The sequence below is a fragment of the Equus przewalskii genome, chromosome 26 (assembly GCF_037783145.1).
Source record: "Equus przewalskii isolate Varuska chromosome 26, EquPr2, whole genome shotgun sequence".
NCBI classification, from domain to species: Eukaryota; Metazoa; Chordata; class Mammalia; order Perissodactyla; family Equidae; genus Equus; species Equus przewalskii.
In genome coordinates this window covers 31362741-31380704 of record NC_091856.1, presented here as the reverse complement: position 1 = coordinate 31380704, position 17964 = coordinate 31362741, and the positions used below count along the sequence as shown (strand labels likewise).

General features: G+C 55.9%; 1 protein-coding gene across 36 annotated transcripts in view; it reads right to left on the bottom strand.

The window, feature by feature from the left end:
- Window positions 1-12206, bottom strand: part of DNM1 (dynamin 1) — a 41964-nt gene extending 29758 nt beyond the window's left edge. For 35 of the 36 annotated variants that reach the window (XR_011533648.1, XR_011533641.1, XR_011533643.1 and 32 more), the window contains exon 1: window positions 11898-12205. Coding sequence is in view for 23 of the 36 variants with exons in the window: in XM_070596713.1 (XP_070452814.1) it covers window positions 11898-12058 (161 nt within the window). In the remaining 13 variants the exon portion in view is untranslated. Of the gene's footprint in view, window positions 1-11897 lie in introns of all 36 variants that reach the window. The other variant, XM_070596721.1, reaches the window with a different exon arrangement.
- Between the last annotated feature and the right edge of the window lie 5758 nt (window positions 12207-17964).

Here is a 17964-nt window from a genome sequence, read left to right as displayed (position 1 = left end):
GGCCAGCCACCTCATTGACGGAGAGACACATGGAGGCCCAAGAAGGGGAAAAGACACAGTCAAGCTCCTACAGGGCTCAGACAGCCAGAGCAAGAACCCGACTCTCCTGCCCCCAGCCCAGAGCCTGACCTGGATTCACACATCTTCCTGTGCCCAAAGGTTGAGGCAGGGGGTCCCAGGGAGAACAGAGCAGGCCCAGGCTCCTGGGCTCAAGGCCTCCTCTTGGGACCCCGGGGAGGCCCCTTCCATCCCCTGTCCTCATCTGCCCTCCTAAGGGGGAGGAGTCAGCCACTTTAATGGGGAAGGAAAAGGATGATGAATCCTGCATTTATTCATCATTTCTAGGTACCCGGCAAGTGCTTTTCATTTTTGCAAGACTCTGCACTTCAACAGGGCAGGGCTTGCTCTTTCTGTCCACCACTGTGTCCCAGAGCCCAGCACAGGGCTTAGCACACAGGAGGTACTTCATAAATGTCGACTGAATCCCCAAGTCCTCGGCACAGTGCTCGGATGTGGAAATTATCATTTTACAGATGAGGCAGCTGAGGCTCAGAGAGGTGAAGTGACTTGTCCAAGGTCACCCTATTAGGAATGGCAGGGCTAGGACTCAAACCCAAGTGTCTGTTGGACCCCAGAGCCTGGGAACTTCCCTGTCAAACTGTGCTGCTCCCTAAACCCGTGGAAGCCAGACTTGACTTTTTACGTAATTCAATTAAATTCAGTCTACGACATATTTGGGAGCAGCTGCTCTGTGCCAGGCCCTGTGCTGGGCCCTGGGGATGGGAGATGATGAGTCAGACAGTTCCCCACCCGAGGAGCTCACAGTGTGGTGGGAGAGCCAGACCAGTAAACAGATAATGCAGTGCAGTGTGACATGTGCTGGAACGGAGGTGCAAGAGGCAGCACAGAAAAGGAGGTGATTAACTGGGGGGCTGGGGGACTTCCTATCTCTATCTCTCCCCTACTCACTCCTGTGGGGGTGACCCCCTAGTATTTGGGATCCCCCCAGGGCTGTGGAGATAGGACATCTGTTCTCACATGGGGCCTGGGGTCCACCCTCTTCCCCACCAGCTCCTCACCCAGCAATACCATGGCAACAGTAGTTGCCATGGAAACTGCAGGAGGGGCTGGGAAGGATGGGACTCCCCACAGAAAGCCCCCACGCAGAGACATGGACCTGCCCCGGAGCTCTTCCCTGAGCGGCCTCCCCCTGCACAGATGGGCCCACTTGGCCCTGGCCGGCCTGAGGCGCAGAGGTCTGTGAGGTGCCGCATTGAGGGCGCGGGGAGCCCAGGGCTGGGCTGGAGGCAGTGGTCAAGGGTCTGGGCCTGCCTGCCCCAAGTCACTGCCTCCCCAGGGCTACTTAAAGGCCAAGCAGCTTATGGGAAGCAGAGATTAGAGGGCAGGGCCACGTGTCGGGGCAGAGCCTCTTCTCAGACCGAGATTTCCCAGGGCCAGAGTGGGGATAGGAGTGCCCGGATCAAGAGGGGCCCCATCTCTGCCATGGCCCAGGTTCTCAAAATGACACCCTCACAGGGCCTGCATCAGAATTCCCTGGGCAGCTTGTTAAAATGCACATTCCTCAGACATGCAGGGTTAGAATCTTAGGGGCAGGGGTCTGGGGAGGAGAGGAGAGAATCTGGATTTTAAACGCAATCCCCATGTGATTTTCACATTCCCTTTCAAGTTGAAGGATCACTGGCTTAGTGGTTGGGAGCCAGTTCCAGGCAGAGGCCCTGGGTTCGAATCCCAGCTGAAGAAGAACTTAGCCCGTGCCTGGTACACAGTAGGCGCTCGGCAGCTCAAGGGGGCTTCCGAGGAGTGCCTCCTGTTCTCAGCCTCCTCCCTAGGAGGATTCCCAAATTTCAGCAAGGAATCCAAGATCCTCTGGAACCCTCTGCCTCACCGCCTCCGGGCCCCGAATGGGATCTCAGGATTCTGGCCATGAACTGTTGGACGGAAACGATGGACATCAAAGAGGAGAAGCTCTCAGAGGCCATCTCATGCCCCCATCACCGTCCAGAGGGTGGGACAGAGGCCCAGAGAGGGGCAGGGAGCTGTGAGGCCACACGGTGATGGGAGAGGTGGCCAAGAGGGACCAGGACACTGGAGGCCTGCTCCCCAGCCCCACACCTGGACAGCCAGTGAAGAGCACCGGCTCGTTCCCACGTTCAGACTGTGAGAGCCTCGCTCGGCACAGGCCTGGCACATGGTAGGTGCTCAGGTAGCACTCGAAGGAGCGGGCATGGCTCAGGCTCGGCAGCTCCACAGCCCCTGCCCTTCACCTGGGCACCCTGTCCCACAGCGCTCTGTTAAAGTGCCCCCTGGTGCCTCCCCCCTGCGGATTCGCGCCGATCCAGCCAGTGCCACCCCTGCACTTCCCACCCAGCTCCTGCTTAGGCTGAGGGAGCACAGAACAGGTGCACAGAGAAAAGTGTGCCGGGCCCACCAGCCTCGGAGGCCGTGTGGGAGGGTTGCATGGTGGCATGCCAGCTCTCCCTACTTATTCTAGGCAGATGGTGGTTTCCCGGGGAGGCCTTGCCTTGCCATCTGCAGAGGCACCTTCAAACCTGAAGCCAGGGAGGATGAAACAAACACCTCTCAGGACCTCCAAATGCCGTACGCTCCCTGTCTGAATTGACACTGTCATCCCCAGAGGGGTCTGGAGAAAGTACATCGAAGGTCTGAAATGACCCCCACTACCACATCTGGGGCCAGGGCTCAGGGACCCTGGATCCTAGATCCTGTTGAATGCAAACGATGCCAGAAAGTAGCATGCTTGGTGTGGCATGTACCCAGGGGAGGTCATTCTTATAAGTCTCCTGTTTCCTGGCTCTGATGTCAGACAAGCCCGGTGTTGAATGTCAGAGCTGCCACTTAGGAGCTGTGTGGCTGTGGACAAATGACCATACCTCTCTGAGCCTCAGTTTCCACATCTATAAAATGGGTTTCTTTGAGGCTTGTAGAAGTTAATGCCTGAATAAATGGTAGCTTCGTGATTACAAATATTATAACTTGTTGAGTGAGCTGAGAACACAGGCTGGGCTCCCACAACCGTCACCAAACAGTGCACAGGGAGGGAGCTGGAAGGTGGGTCTCCAGGGGCTGGCGGGAAGAGTGGGCAGTCAGGCCAGGATATTTCCAGCCAAATTTTGCCACTGGACGTGGAAGGCAAGGGGGGTGGGCAGGCTCTGAGGTGCCCTCTGAATCAGGGAGCCGGGGTGGAGGCGAGGAAGTGGGTGGGCCAAGAAATACAGTAGGGAGGAGGTGAGGCTGCCTCCAGGCAACAAGTCCCTCTCTGTTCCTGCTGCCCCAGGAGGCCCCAGGCGTGCCCACGTCACACAGCCCATGAATTTCCAGCTGAGGTTTGAACATTTCAGGACAGTCGGGGCCTCGGCCTCCCCTGCTGTCCTGCTGTCCTGAGAGCAGGCACCGGGCTGGCACTGTTTACGGCCGTCTCCCCAGCACCCAGCACGGAGCCGGCACGGGGGATGCCTCATTGGCCGAAAGAATGATTTAAAGACGAGCTCCTCCGGTTTTCTCACCGTCACCATCACCCTTGTTGTACACATGTGGAAACTGAGGCAAAAAAAGGGGAAGAGTGTTGCCCAAGATCACAGTGCACGTTAGTGACAGGTTGGGGCTTGTACTCAGGACTCTGGACTCAGAGCCTGGCACTTTCTCCACAGCAACCATTTTCTCTTTTAAAGAAGATCCATGATGTTTCCTTCCACCTTGTCCTTCCTACTTTTCTTCTTGGCCTCTTTCCTCCTTCCTTCCTTCTTTGCAAGTCTTGATGACTTTTTATACTTTCAAAATGGAAATAGAGTTCTCTTTTGCCTCCTACTTTTAAAAATCATATGTTCTCCTTTGAAAAAACATTCAGAAAATACATAAAGTGTTTAAAAAATAAAATGCAACCATCATCCCAACACCGGGGGCTCATCATCTCATCACTCATAATTATCATCGTGGCAAACACCGAGGGGTCGTTGACTGCTGGCCAGGGACTCTGCCACGGGCTTTAAAATCCGCACCATCACGAGGTTTCTTTTTGGGGTGATGGAAGTGTTCTAAAATTAGATGGTGATGCTGGTTGCACAACTCTGTAAATATACTCAAAATCATTGAATTGTGCACTACAAACAAGCGAATTTTATGGCATGTGAATTATACCTTATTAAGCTGTTTAAGAAATCTGCAGCCTCCAAATTGATCCTCGCACGGCTGTGTGGGGTGGGTGTGACCCATTTCCCCCTCTTACAGGGGAAGAAACTGAGGCTCAGAGAGACAAAGTCACGTGCCCCTCATATGCCCACATGTGCACCGGGCTCCGTCCACACTTGGGTAGCAGCTCCATTTGACTAATAGCCTATCATGGACATTTCCCAAGTCATTCAATTCAGAGCCACATCTGGATCCTTATTTCTTCTCACCAGCAGCTTGATGCGAAGGAATCTCAGCTCCACCAATAAATTACTTCCCTGCTCCAAACCTCAGCTTCCCCATCAGTGACCTGGGACACAGTCCAGCAGCTCTCTCCTGGGGCTGTCGAGGGAATGCCCTGAGGTCTTGCCGGGAGAGCGCTGTCCCTTCGACTTCGGGACTCAGGTCAGAGGGGAGCGTGCCTTCACCTACTGAGATTTTTCTCCCCGCCCTGGTTGGGGACCTCGTTTCCTGTGCTAAGATCATTTGCATCAGAGCTGGAGTGATGAACGAGTGGCGCAGTCACAAAGAGGTACAACGTCCATCGTAACCGTGGGAGGAACTGTGGTCTGCCAGGAGCCCTCGGCCGTCTTCCTCTACAGCTCCTCATCCTGGGAGAAAACTGAGCTCTACCCCACACACCCAGGGGCCGGTCATCGGGGGCGAGGGTGGTCAGGCAAGGCATCCTGGAGGAGGTGTTGGCTGATGAGAGACTTGGAGGACGAGCCAGTGAAGGAGGAAGACCAGGCATGGTGAAGAGCCTTCCAGCATATGCAGTGGCCCCCAGGAGGGGGAGAGAGAGGACTCAGCCCGCTTTTTCCATGAACTGCAAGATACTCAGATGGCCCAGGAGGGAGCACTGGAGGGAAGCAGGGCTGGGGGAGGCAGGCCTCAGGGGCCCATCTCAGGAGCCGTGGCTCTGTTTGGAGGGCAGGGGGCCAAAGAGGGCTTCAAGCAGAGGGGGTCAGATTGGGAAGCCATAGAATGTTCCATGCTGTCAGGGGGAGAAGAGATGAGAGGGGCAAGGGAGGAGGCTGCCCCCAATGCTAAGACAAAGGTGGTGGCGGTGGAGGTAGAGGGGTGGACTAGGCGCAGGACCACAGACTCGGGGATGACCAGGACAGGGAGGATGAGAGAGGAGGGGGAGGCTGACCCTGGGGCCTCTGGCCAGGGCACTGGGAAGATGCCACTTAGGAGACTGTCTTGAACACCTTGTGAGGCCAATATTCCTCTTTGTCCTGTTGCCTGTAGTAATTCCAAGTTGCTAGAGCTGTCTTCCCCAAACAGCTCCTGTTCCTTAGCCAGATTTCAGTCCGGGGAGGAGGTAAGAGTGCCAGAGAGACAACCAGGGAGAGTGGAGGAGAAGTTGAGGTGCGTGATACGTACGCACATGGTCGGGGTGAAGAAGGTGGACATTCACATGAAGGCAGGAGGTGGGTGCGGGTTCCTGTCTTGCCTTGATTCCATTGCTGTGTGACATAAGGCAGGCCCCCTACCCTCTCCGAGCCATTTTGTCATGTGAAAACCTGCTCCTCCTACTAACAGGTTGTTAGTTCCAAGCAGACAGTAACAAGTACTGCCCTTGCACCTGGGGAATCAGGGGCCCCAAGCTTTACGGGTCCCTTTTTGGATCTCTGGCCTCACTTTCGCCATGGAGCAAGGGGTCCCCAGGTGCCAAGGGCAGATGCCCGGCTGGAGCCTGTGCACCCCTCCTAGGCCACATTTGAGTGTCCAGGAATCCCCCTTGAGCAGCCTCAAGCTCTCCTCCAGGGTCTGCCCCCCTGAAAGCTGCCCTCACTGCTGTGGGGCTGCCCCGGGGCTCAGGGGGGATCCTTTCTGGGGCCGCAGATAGAGCTGGGATATGAGGGCTGGGGTGTCCACATGTGAGCCAAAGAGGCCCCTTGTGGTGCAGGATGGAGTGGGAAGGACAGGGGCAGCCTGGGGAGAGGGGCCACCTGTCCCCACACCTCCACATGCCATCACAGAACTCCGAGGAGTCTGAAATTCTAAATTCACACCCAGCTTGCTAGGCTCTTACGAAGGTGTGTTTGTCAAGGTGGGGGGTATTGTATCTAGCAATGTATTGTATTGTATTGCATTGTATCTAGCAATTCCTCAGCTTGATTTATAACTGGAATGTTTGGACACACGGCACATGGGCCCCCACTCCTGCTCTTGTTCCACGCCTGATAGCACTGTGTCCACGACTCACTTCCTCCCCTCCCGCCCTCCCCAACCTGCGTCCCCGCCCCTGAGGTTTCGACCCTCTGACTCCAGCCAAGGACTGGGAAACTCGATTCTTCTGGAGTTGGGATCAGATGCCGTCTCCCAGGATCACCTTTCATTCCCAGCTCCTCGAGGCCACCGAGTGGGGCAGGGGTTTGGGGAAGATGTCCTCTGGCCGGGGATGGGCACATGAGTCAAGCTGTGGGCATGTACTCAGCACGTGGCAGGTACATGCTCTGAGCACAGAGAGGCTAAAGCAGAATGTGGCTGCCCGGCAGCAATGGGGGCTCTCTGGGTGGGGGTGGCTGTCGAGGGGCCACTAGCGCCTCCCGGACCTCATCACTCAGCCACACTGCCCTGCCTCTAGGTCCTCAAACCCACTGGGCTCCTTCCCGCCTTGGGCCTTTGCTCAGGGGGGATCCTGCCTCTGGAGAATGTTCACTCCTTTGCCTGACCACGTCCTGTTCTTGCTCAGGTCCAGCCTCAAATGCTGCCTCCTTAGGGGGCTTTCTCTAGTCCCCTGACGGTTCCCCACCCTTCAGCATCAGGCTCCTCGTACCCTTCCTCAAACACGACAAAACGAGCTCTCTGTGTGATTCAGTGTCTTTCTGTCCTGCTCAGTAGTGAGCCCCCAAGAGCAGGGATGGGTCCGGCTTGGTCATAGCTGGATCCATAGGGCCTGGCACGCTGCAAGTGCCAACAAAATGTCAGCTCCCTCTGCCCCCATCAGTCAGTGACTTTCTACCTGCAATGTCTCTGTTAGCCCCTAATCCTCTTTGGCCTCAGTCTCCAAATCTGGGAAATGGGCCCACTAAGATGTATCCACAAGTGTTCAGAGGAAGAGACAGAGCTTAGTGTGGCAGGTGGGCGTCCCCCATGGGAGGGGCTGGGGCTGGCCAAGAGGAGGGCTCTTAGAGGCTGGAGACCAGCACCCAGCCCGTGCTGGGATGAGGATGTGGAGGAAGGGGCAGGGCGGTTTGTGGGAGGCAGGGAGCCTGGGCAGGCATAGGCAGAGTAACCAGGGAGATGCAAAATCTTGTCTCCCAGGCTGCCCCTTGGGCCCTGGACAGAGGCCTGCTCACCAGGCCTCCTGCCCAAAGCAGATGAAGACCTCTGTCCCCACCCTGGCCCACCCCCAGCTGCACCTATGCCCAGGCAGGACCGGAACTGGCACGTCCTCTATGCCAGGCCTTCCTCTGAGTGCCCCTCAGGCATTGTCTCAGCACAATCCCAGGAGGGAGGCGTTATTATTACCCCCATTCTACAGATGGGGGAACAGCGGCTGAGGGGGTTTAAGAAACACGCTCGAGGTCACTCTGCTTGCAGGTGGCGGAGCTGAGCTACAAACCCAGGTCCAACCCCGGAGGCTGAGCTCTCAGCCCCTCTGCCACATCCCCACTGGCCTCGGCCTCCCCAGGGGCCAAGAGGGTGACGAGGGTGCACACTGCCCATTTGTCGGCCTGCCCGGCACCAGCGCGAGCGAGGTCAGGGCACCGGAGCCTGGAAGCCTGTCCCAGGACTCCCCACTCTTGCCGCTGGACGGGCTTTGTGGGGACGGGGCACGCGGCGGAGGGCCAACGGGGGAGCCTGGGGCACCAGGGACCTGCTCACAAAACGCTGGGGTGTCCTGGGGCCCCCGCACAGTCCTCTGTCTGCACTCGCCCCCAAGATGATCTCACCTACGCTCATGGGTTAAATCCTGTCTCTCCACGGACGACTCGCAAATGTCTATTTCCAGCCGCCTTCCCCTGCGCTTCCCACTCACATCACCACACTGCCCACCTGACGTCCCAGACTCCACATGTTCAAAACCAAGCTCCCGCTCCTACCCCCGCCCCCCAAACCTGCTCTGCATCCCAAACCCGCACTCCGTCAATGGCACCAACACCCACCCCGAACCAAAGATGCTGAAGTCATCCTTGATTCCTCTTGGCTCACCCCCCAACATCCCATCCACCAGCAAGTCTTGTGGTACCTTCCTCCAAAATATATCCTGAATCCCATCATTCTCCTCCTCCCCACAGCTAAAGCCTGGGTCCAAGTCCTGTCACCTCCTGCCTGCCACAGCAGGCTCCTCCCCTGTCTCCTGTCCCCTCTCGGCCCCCATGTCACACACTTGCTGGAATCAGCTCAAGTCACTCCACTACTTGAAAGCTTCTGATAATAATGAAAATAAACCCAAACTCCTCACCACTTTCTGAGGGCCTGTAGATCTGGCCCCTGCCTACCTCTCTGAGGCCATGTCCCCCTTGCTCACCAAACACCAGCCCCAGCGGCTCCTTCCTGTTCTTCAAACACAGCAAGTTCATTACTGCCCCAGGGCCTTTGCACTTGTTGTTCCCTTGGCCTACAATGCTTCTCCACGGCTAGTCCATGGCTTCTCATCCCTCAGATGCCACCCCCTCCTACAGACCCTCTCTGACTTCCCCACAGAAAGCAGCCAACTCCCCTCCCCGGCACTGACCACATTCTCTGGTTGTCTTCACCCCATACATGCTCCTGTGTTCACTATTTCAGAGCTTCCCCTCTGGAATGCAGAGCTTTTGCTTTTTCTACCCTAGCATCCCCCATGCGGAGCATTGCTGGCGCTCCATGAATGATGAATGAATGACTGAATCAGCCTCAGTTTTCCTTTCTTTCAAAGGGGAATGAAGAAATAGCACAGACCCAGAGGAGTCCTAGCAGGGTCTGGGCCGGCCGCTGGGCCAGCTCCTTTGCAGAGCTGACACAGGGCCCTCCTGGGTGCTCAGGAGCCCAGCTGGCCTGAAGCAGCCTCGCTTCCCCTGGTGCATTTTCCACTTCCTCTCCATCGGGGGTTGACTCCCGGGAAGCCCCAGGAGGCAGAGCGGCTGTTGCCATGTTCACCAGCCTGGGGACCCAGCCCTGGGCGGAGAGGTCGGAGCACATGAGGGAGCAGGTGGGGCTGGCTGGGGGCCCTGCGGAATCTCAGTTTCCCGCCTGCACCCCAGCCCTGGCCTCCTCCCTAGCTCTCACGAGGATCAAATAGTGCTGTCCCACCCACTCCTCTGCCTCAGCCCAAGCCCCTCTCCTCTGCCCTGGGCCTGCACCGGGACGCCCCCCGCAGCCTCCTGCAGGGCCACTGTCCAAGAGCGTTGGGTGCAGGGGGCAGCGTCCACATCCCGCTCCACCACTCGACTGGCAAACGGTTGCCGCATTCAGCTGTGCCCGGCTGGCCTGCTGTGCTGCCTACGGACTGGCACCTCTCTCTGCCAGACAGTGACCTCCAGGAGGGCAGAGCCGGGTCTGTCCTGGCACGGGCACGCCCCCAAACCTGACTACCAACACCTCCCTCCCACATGCTTACACCCATGAACTCATTGGAGCCCCACGGCCACCGTCTCAGCAAGGGAGAGCCGCAGCCATCAGTGTTCCGTCCCTCAGATGGGAAAATGGGGGCCCACACGCCTGCATGTCCCTGTGCCCAGTGCAGGGCTTGGCTCTCAGAGGCTGTCAGGGTCCAGATTGGGAAGCTGGGCTGTGGGGTCTAACAGACACTGTCCTTCCTGGCTGTGTAGCTTTGGGCAAGGCATGTAACCTCAGGGACTCAGTTTCCTCATCTGGAGGATGGGCATGATGGGAGCTGCCTCATGGGGCTGTTGTGAGCCATCCCGTGAAGTGTGGTGTGGGGCACATGCAAAGGGCTCACATGCAGCCACTTTCTCGTCTGTACCCTATGCCAAGAACACACAGCCTGGCACAGCGCAGACATTCAGCAAATGCTCTGTGAGGAAAGGTGGGAATACGGTTTGTACACTGTAAAGTGCTGGATATCCACAAGTGCCATTTAAAGCACTATAGCCTCAGGGCTTCATTGTCTCCGAGGTCCCCCCATCCCCTTGCTCTGACTGTCAGGCCATGGGGAAAGGGCCCATCTGTGCGTCTCGCCTGTATGTCTCTGCAGCTCTGGGGGTCACGTGAGCAGGAGGGGGGTACTGTAGGAGCTGGTCCCCAAGAGGCAGACGGCCTCCCCCTCTGCTGACCAGATCGGGCTGGCCGCCCCCATGGTGGTTTTCCAACATCCCACAGATATATCGCTCCCGTCAGGACCCTTCTGCCTCACCCCTAGTGTGTGCACTGGGCTTCCCAGGTCATTTGAGGGGCAGGAACAACCATCCAGGCCAACTGTCCATATTAGAGATGAGGAAACTAAGGCTCAGAGAGGGCAAGTGACTCGCCCAAGTTTTCACAGCAGAACCTGGCTTGGGCCAAGGATGTCTTCCCCTAGAACTTCTGTCCTCTTGGGGGGGGGGGGGTGTTCCTCTGCCTCCCTCTTCCACATGCCAGGCACTTCCTTAGCCGTGAAGGTCATTGGAAGAAAGCTAGGGTTTCTGAAGGTGAGGGAGGGAGATGACAGAGTGGGGAGGTCAGTGTCAACTCTCCTGCCTGCCCAGCCCCCGTTCTGCCTCCAGCACGGGAGACTGCCGTCCTCTCACTCTCCTTCTTAGCACCGGAAAAGCCATCTCTGCCTCCCCTTTTTGGGGAGAGTATGGGGGGGTCTCGACCCTGCCTGCCCCCCAAACCCAAGACCCTTTGTCTTTGCGGTTGCCCCCTACTCCCGTGCCACCTGGCCTTCCCAGGGGCTTGTGGGATCAGAGGCAGGAGGGGGATTAGGTTCTGCAAATGGCTGCCCCCCTCCCGCCATCCAGCCTCCCTGTCTTAGTCATCTCTGCCCTCCGCTGCCTTCTCTCTCCATCACAATCCCTCTGCCAGGCCAAGAGGAGAACGACACTGACAGGCGCCCCCCACCCAGGGGCGGCGGCGGAGCAATGGGCCAGCTGCTCAGAAAAGGATCGGAAGCGGTTTCTCCCCCACCTCCCTTCTCTTCCTCATCCTGCAGCCCGCGCCTCCCCCCCAGCCAGGCGCCGCGCTGCGCACGGATGGCGGCGGGAGCCGCAGAGGTGTGTGTGTGAGGGGGGAGGCTGTGCCCGGTCCTCGATGCCCACGGGGCTATGTCCTCTCCCAGGGGCTGCAGAGTGCGTGCGTGTGTGGGGGGGAGGCGGGGGGGGGGTCTCCTGCCACGGTCCAGGAACTCCCATGGGGCAGGGAGCTGTCCCCCGTAGAGCCCTGGGGTGGGGGCGCTGCCAAGGGGTGCTGCCCGCTCCAAGAGGCTCTCGGAGCCGACGGGAGGCGCTGAGTAATGCAGGCCCCCTCGGTGCCTATACTGGGGGAGGGTGGCAACCCTTTGCCAGGGGCTCTTGGCAGAGCGCTGTCTTCCCTAAAGGATGGGGCGGAGGAGGGGGGCGTGATACCGTGGCCTGTGGCTTGACGACATTTGTAGACAAGCGGGGGGCGCTGCCGCCTGAGGGCCTCCCGTGGAGGGGGGGCCACCTCCCTTTGGCTGGAGGTGGGGGGCGCGCCGTCCGTGGGGCAGCGCCGTCGGGGCCGGGGCAGAGGGCAGGGGACCCCGGCGGGCGAGTCCGCGCTCCGGGGCTCGCCGTTCCTACCTGCCTACGAAATTCTCGAGCACCGAGCTCTTGCCGGCGCTCTGGCCGCCCACCACGGCGATCTGCGGCAGGTCGAGGTCCGCGTTCTGGCCGATGGCAGAGAAGGCGTCCTGCAGCCGGTTAACCAGCGGGATGAGATCCTCCATGCCACGGTTGCCCATGGCTGCGGCGGGCCCCGCGGGCTGCGATCCGGCGGCTGCTCGGGCTCCCGGCTCCGGTTCCGCCGCTGCAGCCGCGCGCTCCGACTGTCTGCGCCTCGGGCCCCGCGCCCCTCTGGGAGCGGAGCGGAGCGCTACTCCAAGATGCCACCAGATGGCGCTCGCGGCACCGCGGGCCGGCGGCCGTGCGCAGGCGCCGCCCGCGGCGCCATGGGGATTGTAGTTTTCTCCTTCTGCGGCTTTTGGGGCGTTTGACCGTGTCTGGGGGTCGCGGATGCTGCACCTCAGATATAATTCATGGAAATGGACGAGGTCTCACACCTAGTACCGGGCCTCTCCTATAGTGGTCATGGCTGCCTTGCTCGGTCTTACAGATGGGGAAACTGAGGCTTGGAGAGATCAGCCTCCTCCAAGGTCACAATCTCCTGACCCGGAGTTCCAGCTGGCCTCACTGCCCTCTACTCTGGGTTCTGACACTAATTCATCTCTGGAGTGTCCCTTTCGCCGTTTGGGCCTCAGTTTCTCTGCCTCTAGAAAGAGAATAATAGAACATTAATTCAACAAATAGTTACTAAGCACTTCCTATAAGCCAGGCCCTTTTCCAGGCGCTGGAGAGAACAGCAGTGAACAAGACAAGCAGGTCTCCCCCCTCGTAGACCTGACATTCGGGTGGCAGAGATAGATAGTAGATGAATGAACAGAGAAATGAAATAGTAAAAGCAAAAATAGTTTATACTAAGAGTGATGGAGGAAATAAAGAGGGGGTATGAAGAGGCACCTGTGTGGGTGCAAAAAGTCCACATTAGTCTGGGAGGAGTTAGGGGTGTTCTCTGAGGAGGTGAAATTGGAGAAGAGACCTGAAGATGAGAAGGAGCCAGCCACAGGCAGATCACAGAGAAAAGCATGCCCGGCCGAATGAACAGCAGGTGCAAAGGTCCTGACGCTTGGAAGAGTCTTCCTTGAGAGAGTTGGGACTTTCTGTCCTAGAGAATCACTGTCTTTGCCTCAACCCATGGGGTGGTGGCAAAAGAGTGGGATTCGAATCTGGGACTCCTACAACCCTACCCTGTTTATCCCTTTCACACAGAGAGACCGTGAGATCTAGCCGTCCATTTCTGCACTTAAGGAACCTCATTTGGACTCCCCACAAGAAGGCTGGGAAAGAGAGGCCAGCCTTCTCTGTGGTGTTGAGGATCAGCGGGTCACCCTGTACATGAACAAGTTGGGGGAGTCACTGCTGGGGAGCAGTAGCCTGTGAATTGGAGCCTGTCCTTCGTTCACCCATCTACTGCATATTTATTGAGCCAGGCACTATGCTTGACCCCAGCAGTGAGCAAAATGAACAAAGTCGTACCCACGTGTGGCTTATAGTCTAGTGGAAAAGAGGGACAAGGCACAAGTAGGCCAATAAATATGACTCTGTCAGATGGTGATGGGTGCTTTGGAGAGCAGGAAAGCTGGGGGAGGTCGGGGTGGGGTCATCTTGCTATTTTGAATAGAGTGGTCAGAGAAGGACTCTGGTAAGGTAAACATTTGAGCAGAGACCTTGGAGGAAGTGAGGGAGTGACTCACGTGGACAGCTAAGGAGGAATTTTCCAGGCAGGCAGAGGGGAAGAAGCAGGCTCTATCCCAGGAGCCTGGCCTGGGCCTTAGACAAGCTGTGTGATCTGGGACCCTCCACGTCTCTGAGCCTCAGTTATCTAATCTGGGTAATGGGGGTAATGATAGATCGGATTGCCTGTGAAGGGCACGGCCCCAGCCTGGCACTCAGGAGATCCTTATTAAACCGCTACTTTGAGGGTGCCAATGATGACAGCCCCCCAGACAGCTGGAGCCTTAGCTACATGCAACGTGCATCCTGAGCGGCTGCTTCAAACTGACCTGTTATTATGCTCTGAGAACCCAAGAGGGCAGAGTGAAGCCTGGAGTGGAGCCATTAATTTGGAGTGGGGGTGCAGTTTACAGATGTCTGCCTAGAGGGGCACCATTATGGCTGGGTTGTCTTTCCTAATTACACTAGTGAAACAGTGTAAAAACCAGACTTTACACAAGTATTTGGAAGCTTCTGGTCATCCTCCCCCCCGAGATAACCACTATTTATAGTTTAGGGCTTATTCTCTGACTTTTTCCCATATATATTGGTTTTGTTTCATTTTGTTTTTATGGAGAAGGGATCATACTATATGTCATGTGCTGCTGTATCACTGATGCCGGACCAGCAGCCTGGAGTTTGTCAAAAATGCAGAGTCTCAGGCCCCATTCATGACCTGCTGGATCCCAACCTACATTTAAGAAGAACCAAGAACCCCAGGAGATTCCTGTGGACATCAAAGTTGGAGAAGCTCTGATATATATTTTATGTGCAACTCGCTTTTTTAGTAACATTAAGTCTTTGACGTCTTAGTGTAAGAACAGACAGATTGGTCACGTTCCTTGTTAATAGCTGCATAGTTTTCCACTGCTTGACAGTGCCCTGGTTTCATTCCCTGGTCTGCTAAAAATGGCTGTGCTGGGCTTGAAGAACGGATGAAAAAAATACCAATGAGGGGTGTGAGAAAGGGCCCATGTTCTGGACAGAGGAACCAGCATATGCAAAAGTATGGGATCAGAAAGGAAAGGAACCTGAAATCTACCCTGGCCTCAGTTTCCCACAGTGCTTGGTGTGGACTGGAGGAGGGCCACTGCAGATGGTCCTCCCCAGGTGCTGAGAAGCTGGGGGCCCTGAGGGCCGAAGAATTAAGCGAGAATCTTAGAAATAGCTTTGACCCTCTGCTTTGAGCAGCAGAGAGGGAGGATTCCCTCTGGAGTTCCCACAGCTTTAACTACCAACGGTGCTGGGCAGCTTAACAACAGGAACATTCACCGTGCATTTCCTCCTGAGAGAGTCAACCCTCGGGAGGGAGACGTTTCCATCAGCCCTCTCTGACAGGTGAGGTTAATGAGGAAGGTCTCTATGGTCACAAAGCCAGGTGTAGTGTAAATGCTGACAATGAGCCTTTTGATTGTAATGCAAGTGCCTCGAGTTAAGCTTTTGATTGCGGAGCCATCCATTTCAAAGACATCCATCTCTGATAAACACATTGCCACCTACACAACTAAATAAAGAGCCGGTCTGCCCCACCTATGAAGTTCCTCTTTTAGAAAGTCCTGGTGACCTAGATAACGGACTATTTGAAGGACCCTGCTTTTCCCTTCCCACACTTAATTCCTTCTCGTATGTTTTAAATTCGTATGTTTTAAATAAACCCGCAAAACCCTAGGCACCCCACCCTTGACTCCAATAAAGGTAGAACCCCAGGTCCACTCTCTCTCTTTCTCTCTCTACCCGCAACCTTGCTGTGTGGCCCCCAGTGTACCATGTACCCTGCAGGACTCGTGGGACTAATGGGTGTCACTGAGGTGCGTCTTGCAATCATAGTAAGAGCTACAAGGGCCCATGCAATCACAACATTGGCTTTGGTGGGGGAAATGTCTGTAGGGGCTGCCGCAAGTAGTTGGGGCCCAGGTGAGAGCCCCCAGGCATTGCCAGCTAATAGCATCCCTATCGATAGGCTGAGACTGACACAAAACGCCAGGAAGTGATGGAGTCAAGACATGAACAGAGGCTGGTGTGACTCAGAGCTTCCATATTTACAGGCTACAACACATGAGCTCTTGTAACCTATACATTTTTTTTAAGATTTTATTTTTCCTTTTTCTCCCCAAAGCCCCCCAGTACATAGTTGTATATCTCAGTTGTGGGTCCTTCTAGTTGTGGCATGTGGGGTGCCACCTCAGCATGGCCTGATGAGCGGTGCCATGTCCACACCCAGGACTCAAAGTGGCGAAACCCTGGGCCGCCAAAGCAGAGCTTATGAACTTAACCACTCAGCCACGGTGCTGGCCCCCTAACCTATACATTTTTAATGCACATAAAATAAAACACTTTCTGATAGGGTTTCTGTGTGCATACAGTAGGCACTCAATAAATGCCAGTTGCATTGCATTGGACAGTGGCCTTATTATACAGCTCCTGGGTCAAGCCATTATATTTAGTCACTAGCTCTGTTCAGTGTCTGGGCCTTGGGATTCATTCATTTATTCATTTATTCTTCAACATGTATTGATCAGTGGCTATTTCGTGCCGGACCTCAAGCAAGACACAGAGAGGTGAAGAGGTTAATAAGATGCAGGGCTTCTCCTGCTAGAATGTGGCTTCACAGGGGAGAGAAAGACTAGCTAAGCAGACCAGGTGCATGAAGCAAGGGCACCTGGCCCCGTCTAGGGCAAGGTCACTGCTGAGGAAGCAGCTGGGCCAGGCTGAGGCGCACACAGTGCCCTCCTCTGCATGGCTGGGGCCTGGGCACCAAGATTCCTCAGGGGCTTTGGACACTGATAGTCCAGGCGTCTGTGCTTGCACTGCCCCATTGCACAGTGAGGAGTCCCCATGAGCCGAGAACAGGTCAGGTGCCCATGCATGCTGCTAGTAGATGCATGAGGGTCAAGGGCACGGGTTCCGAAGCCAGACAGCCTGGTGTTCAAATCCCACCTCTGCCGCTTTCTAACCCAATGACCTTGGTCAAGTCACCTCACTTCCCTGACCCTGCGTTTATTCATCTGTAAGAGGGGAATCACAATATTGTCTAACTCATAGGGTTGTGCAAGGAGGATTCAGTGATATAATAAAAATTTAGTTAAAACATGGGAACAGTGCCTAGAACAGGGAATAATTAGAGCTACGATCAGTGTAATTATAATCATCATCACCATTGTGCCGTCCGAAGAAACTTCAGTCTTGTGGCGGTAGCAGAGGGAGTCATCTCTTGATGAGAGGGATCAAGTATCAGAAATGTGCCAGGATTTGTGGGAGACACAGAGTTGGGTCTACAGGCCTGGATTGGGAGCCAGCTGTGTCCCTGGATGGCTCAGCCTATGGGAATCCCAAGCCCCACTGGGCTCCAGATGGCCCAATTCCCTTCAGAGAAGGGGGCTTTGAGGGTATGACCAGCCATCAGGGAAGGCCTTCCAAGGAGGTGACGTTTGAGCTGAGCTGGGAAGACTGCACAGCAATTGGCCTGGTGAGGAGTGAGGCATGGGGGTGCATTGTGAGGGAAGTTTGGTACCTTGGGGACAGAAGGCAGCCTCCATGGCTGGACATGGTAAGGAGGGTGAGAGAGAACCCATTACCCTCAAGTCAGTCCTGACCAGCAGAGATGGCCAAACTAAGTTCCTAAGTCAGGAGGGGTCCTGCCCTGGGTCACTCTGGAAGGAAGCGGCAGCAACAAGGTTGTCCCATCCTGCCACTCCCTGCCTCTGTTGTCTGTCTCCCTCACCCTGTTTATTTATAGGTAAAGGCACAGGTGGGTGACAGTGACTGGTGATGCTGCATGACAAGCATATGGTGTTACATTTTTCTCTGCCTCTAGTCTGACCTGGAGCTGTCACCGAGCACAGCCTGTTCCTGTGATTCCTGGGCTGGGTGTCTGGTTGTGGGTCCACTCTATTACCTGTGTCTGTGAGCTGGGTGCCTTGATGGGGTCCACCTCCATGGGGTGATGGACACAGATGTCATGGAGGGAAGAGCTGCTACGATGAACACCAACCTGAGGAAGGAGGAAGGAAATTGCACACTAGAGTCATTCATTCATCCGCTCACTCATTTAATTGACCTTTCCCAGGCAATCACGATGCGCAGGATTCTGAGCTGGTGTCCCAATGACACAGCGGCAACTCAGCAGCTGCTTTCCGCTGCTAAGGGGCACATGACATTACTGAAGGCAGAAATAATGCCAAGTGAGGAAGTGGCAGGTTACAAGACAAAGACACCATAATCAATAGCTGGCTAGAAAGTGTACTGGGAAAATAGCAATAATAACCACCATAGAAACTTCACAGGCGCTTGATTAAGAATCCTGAAAGATGACATAACG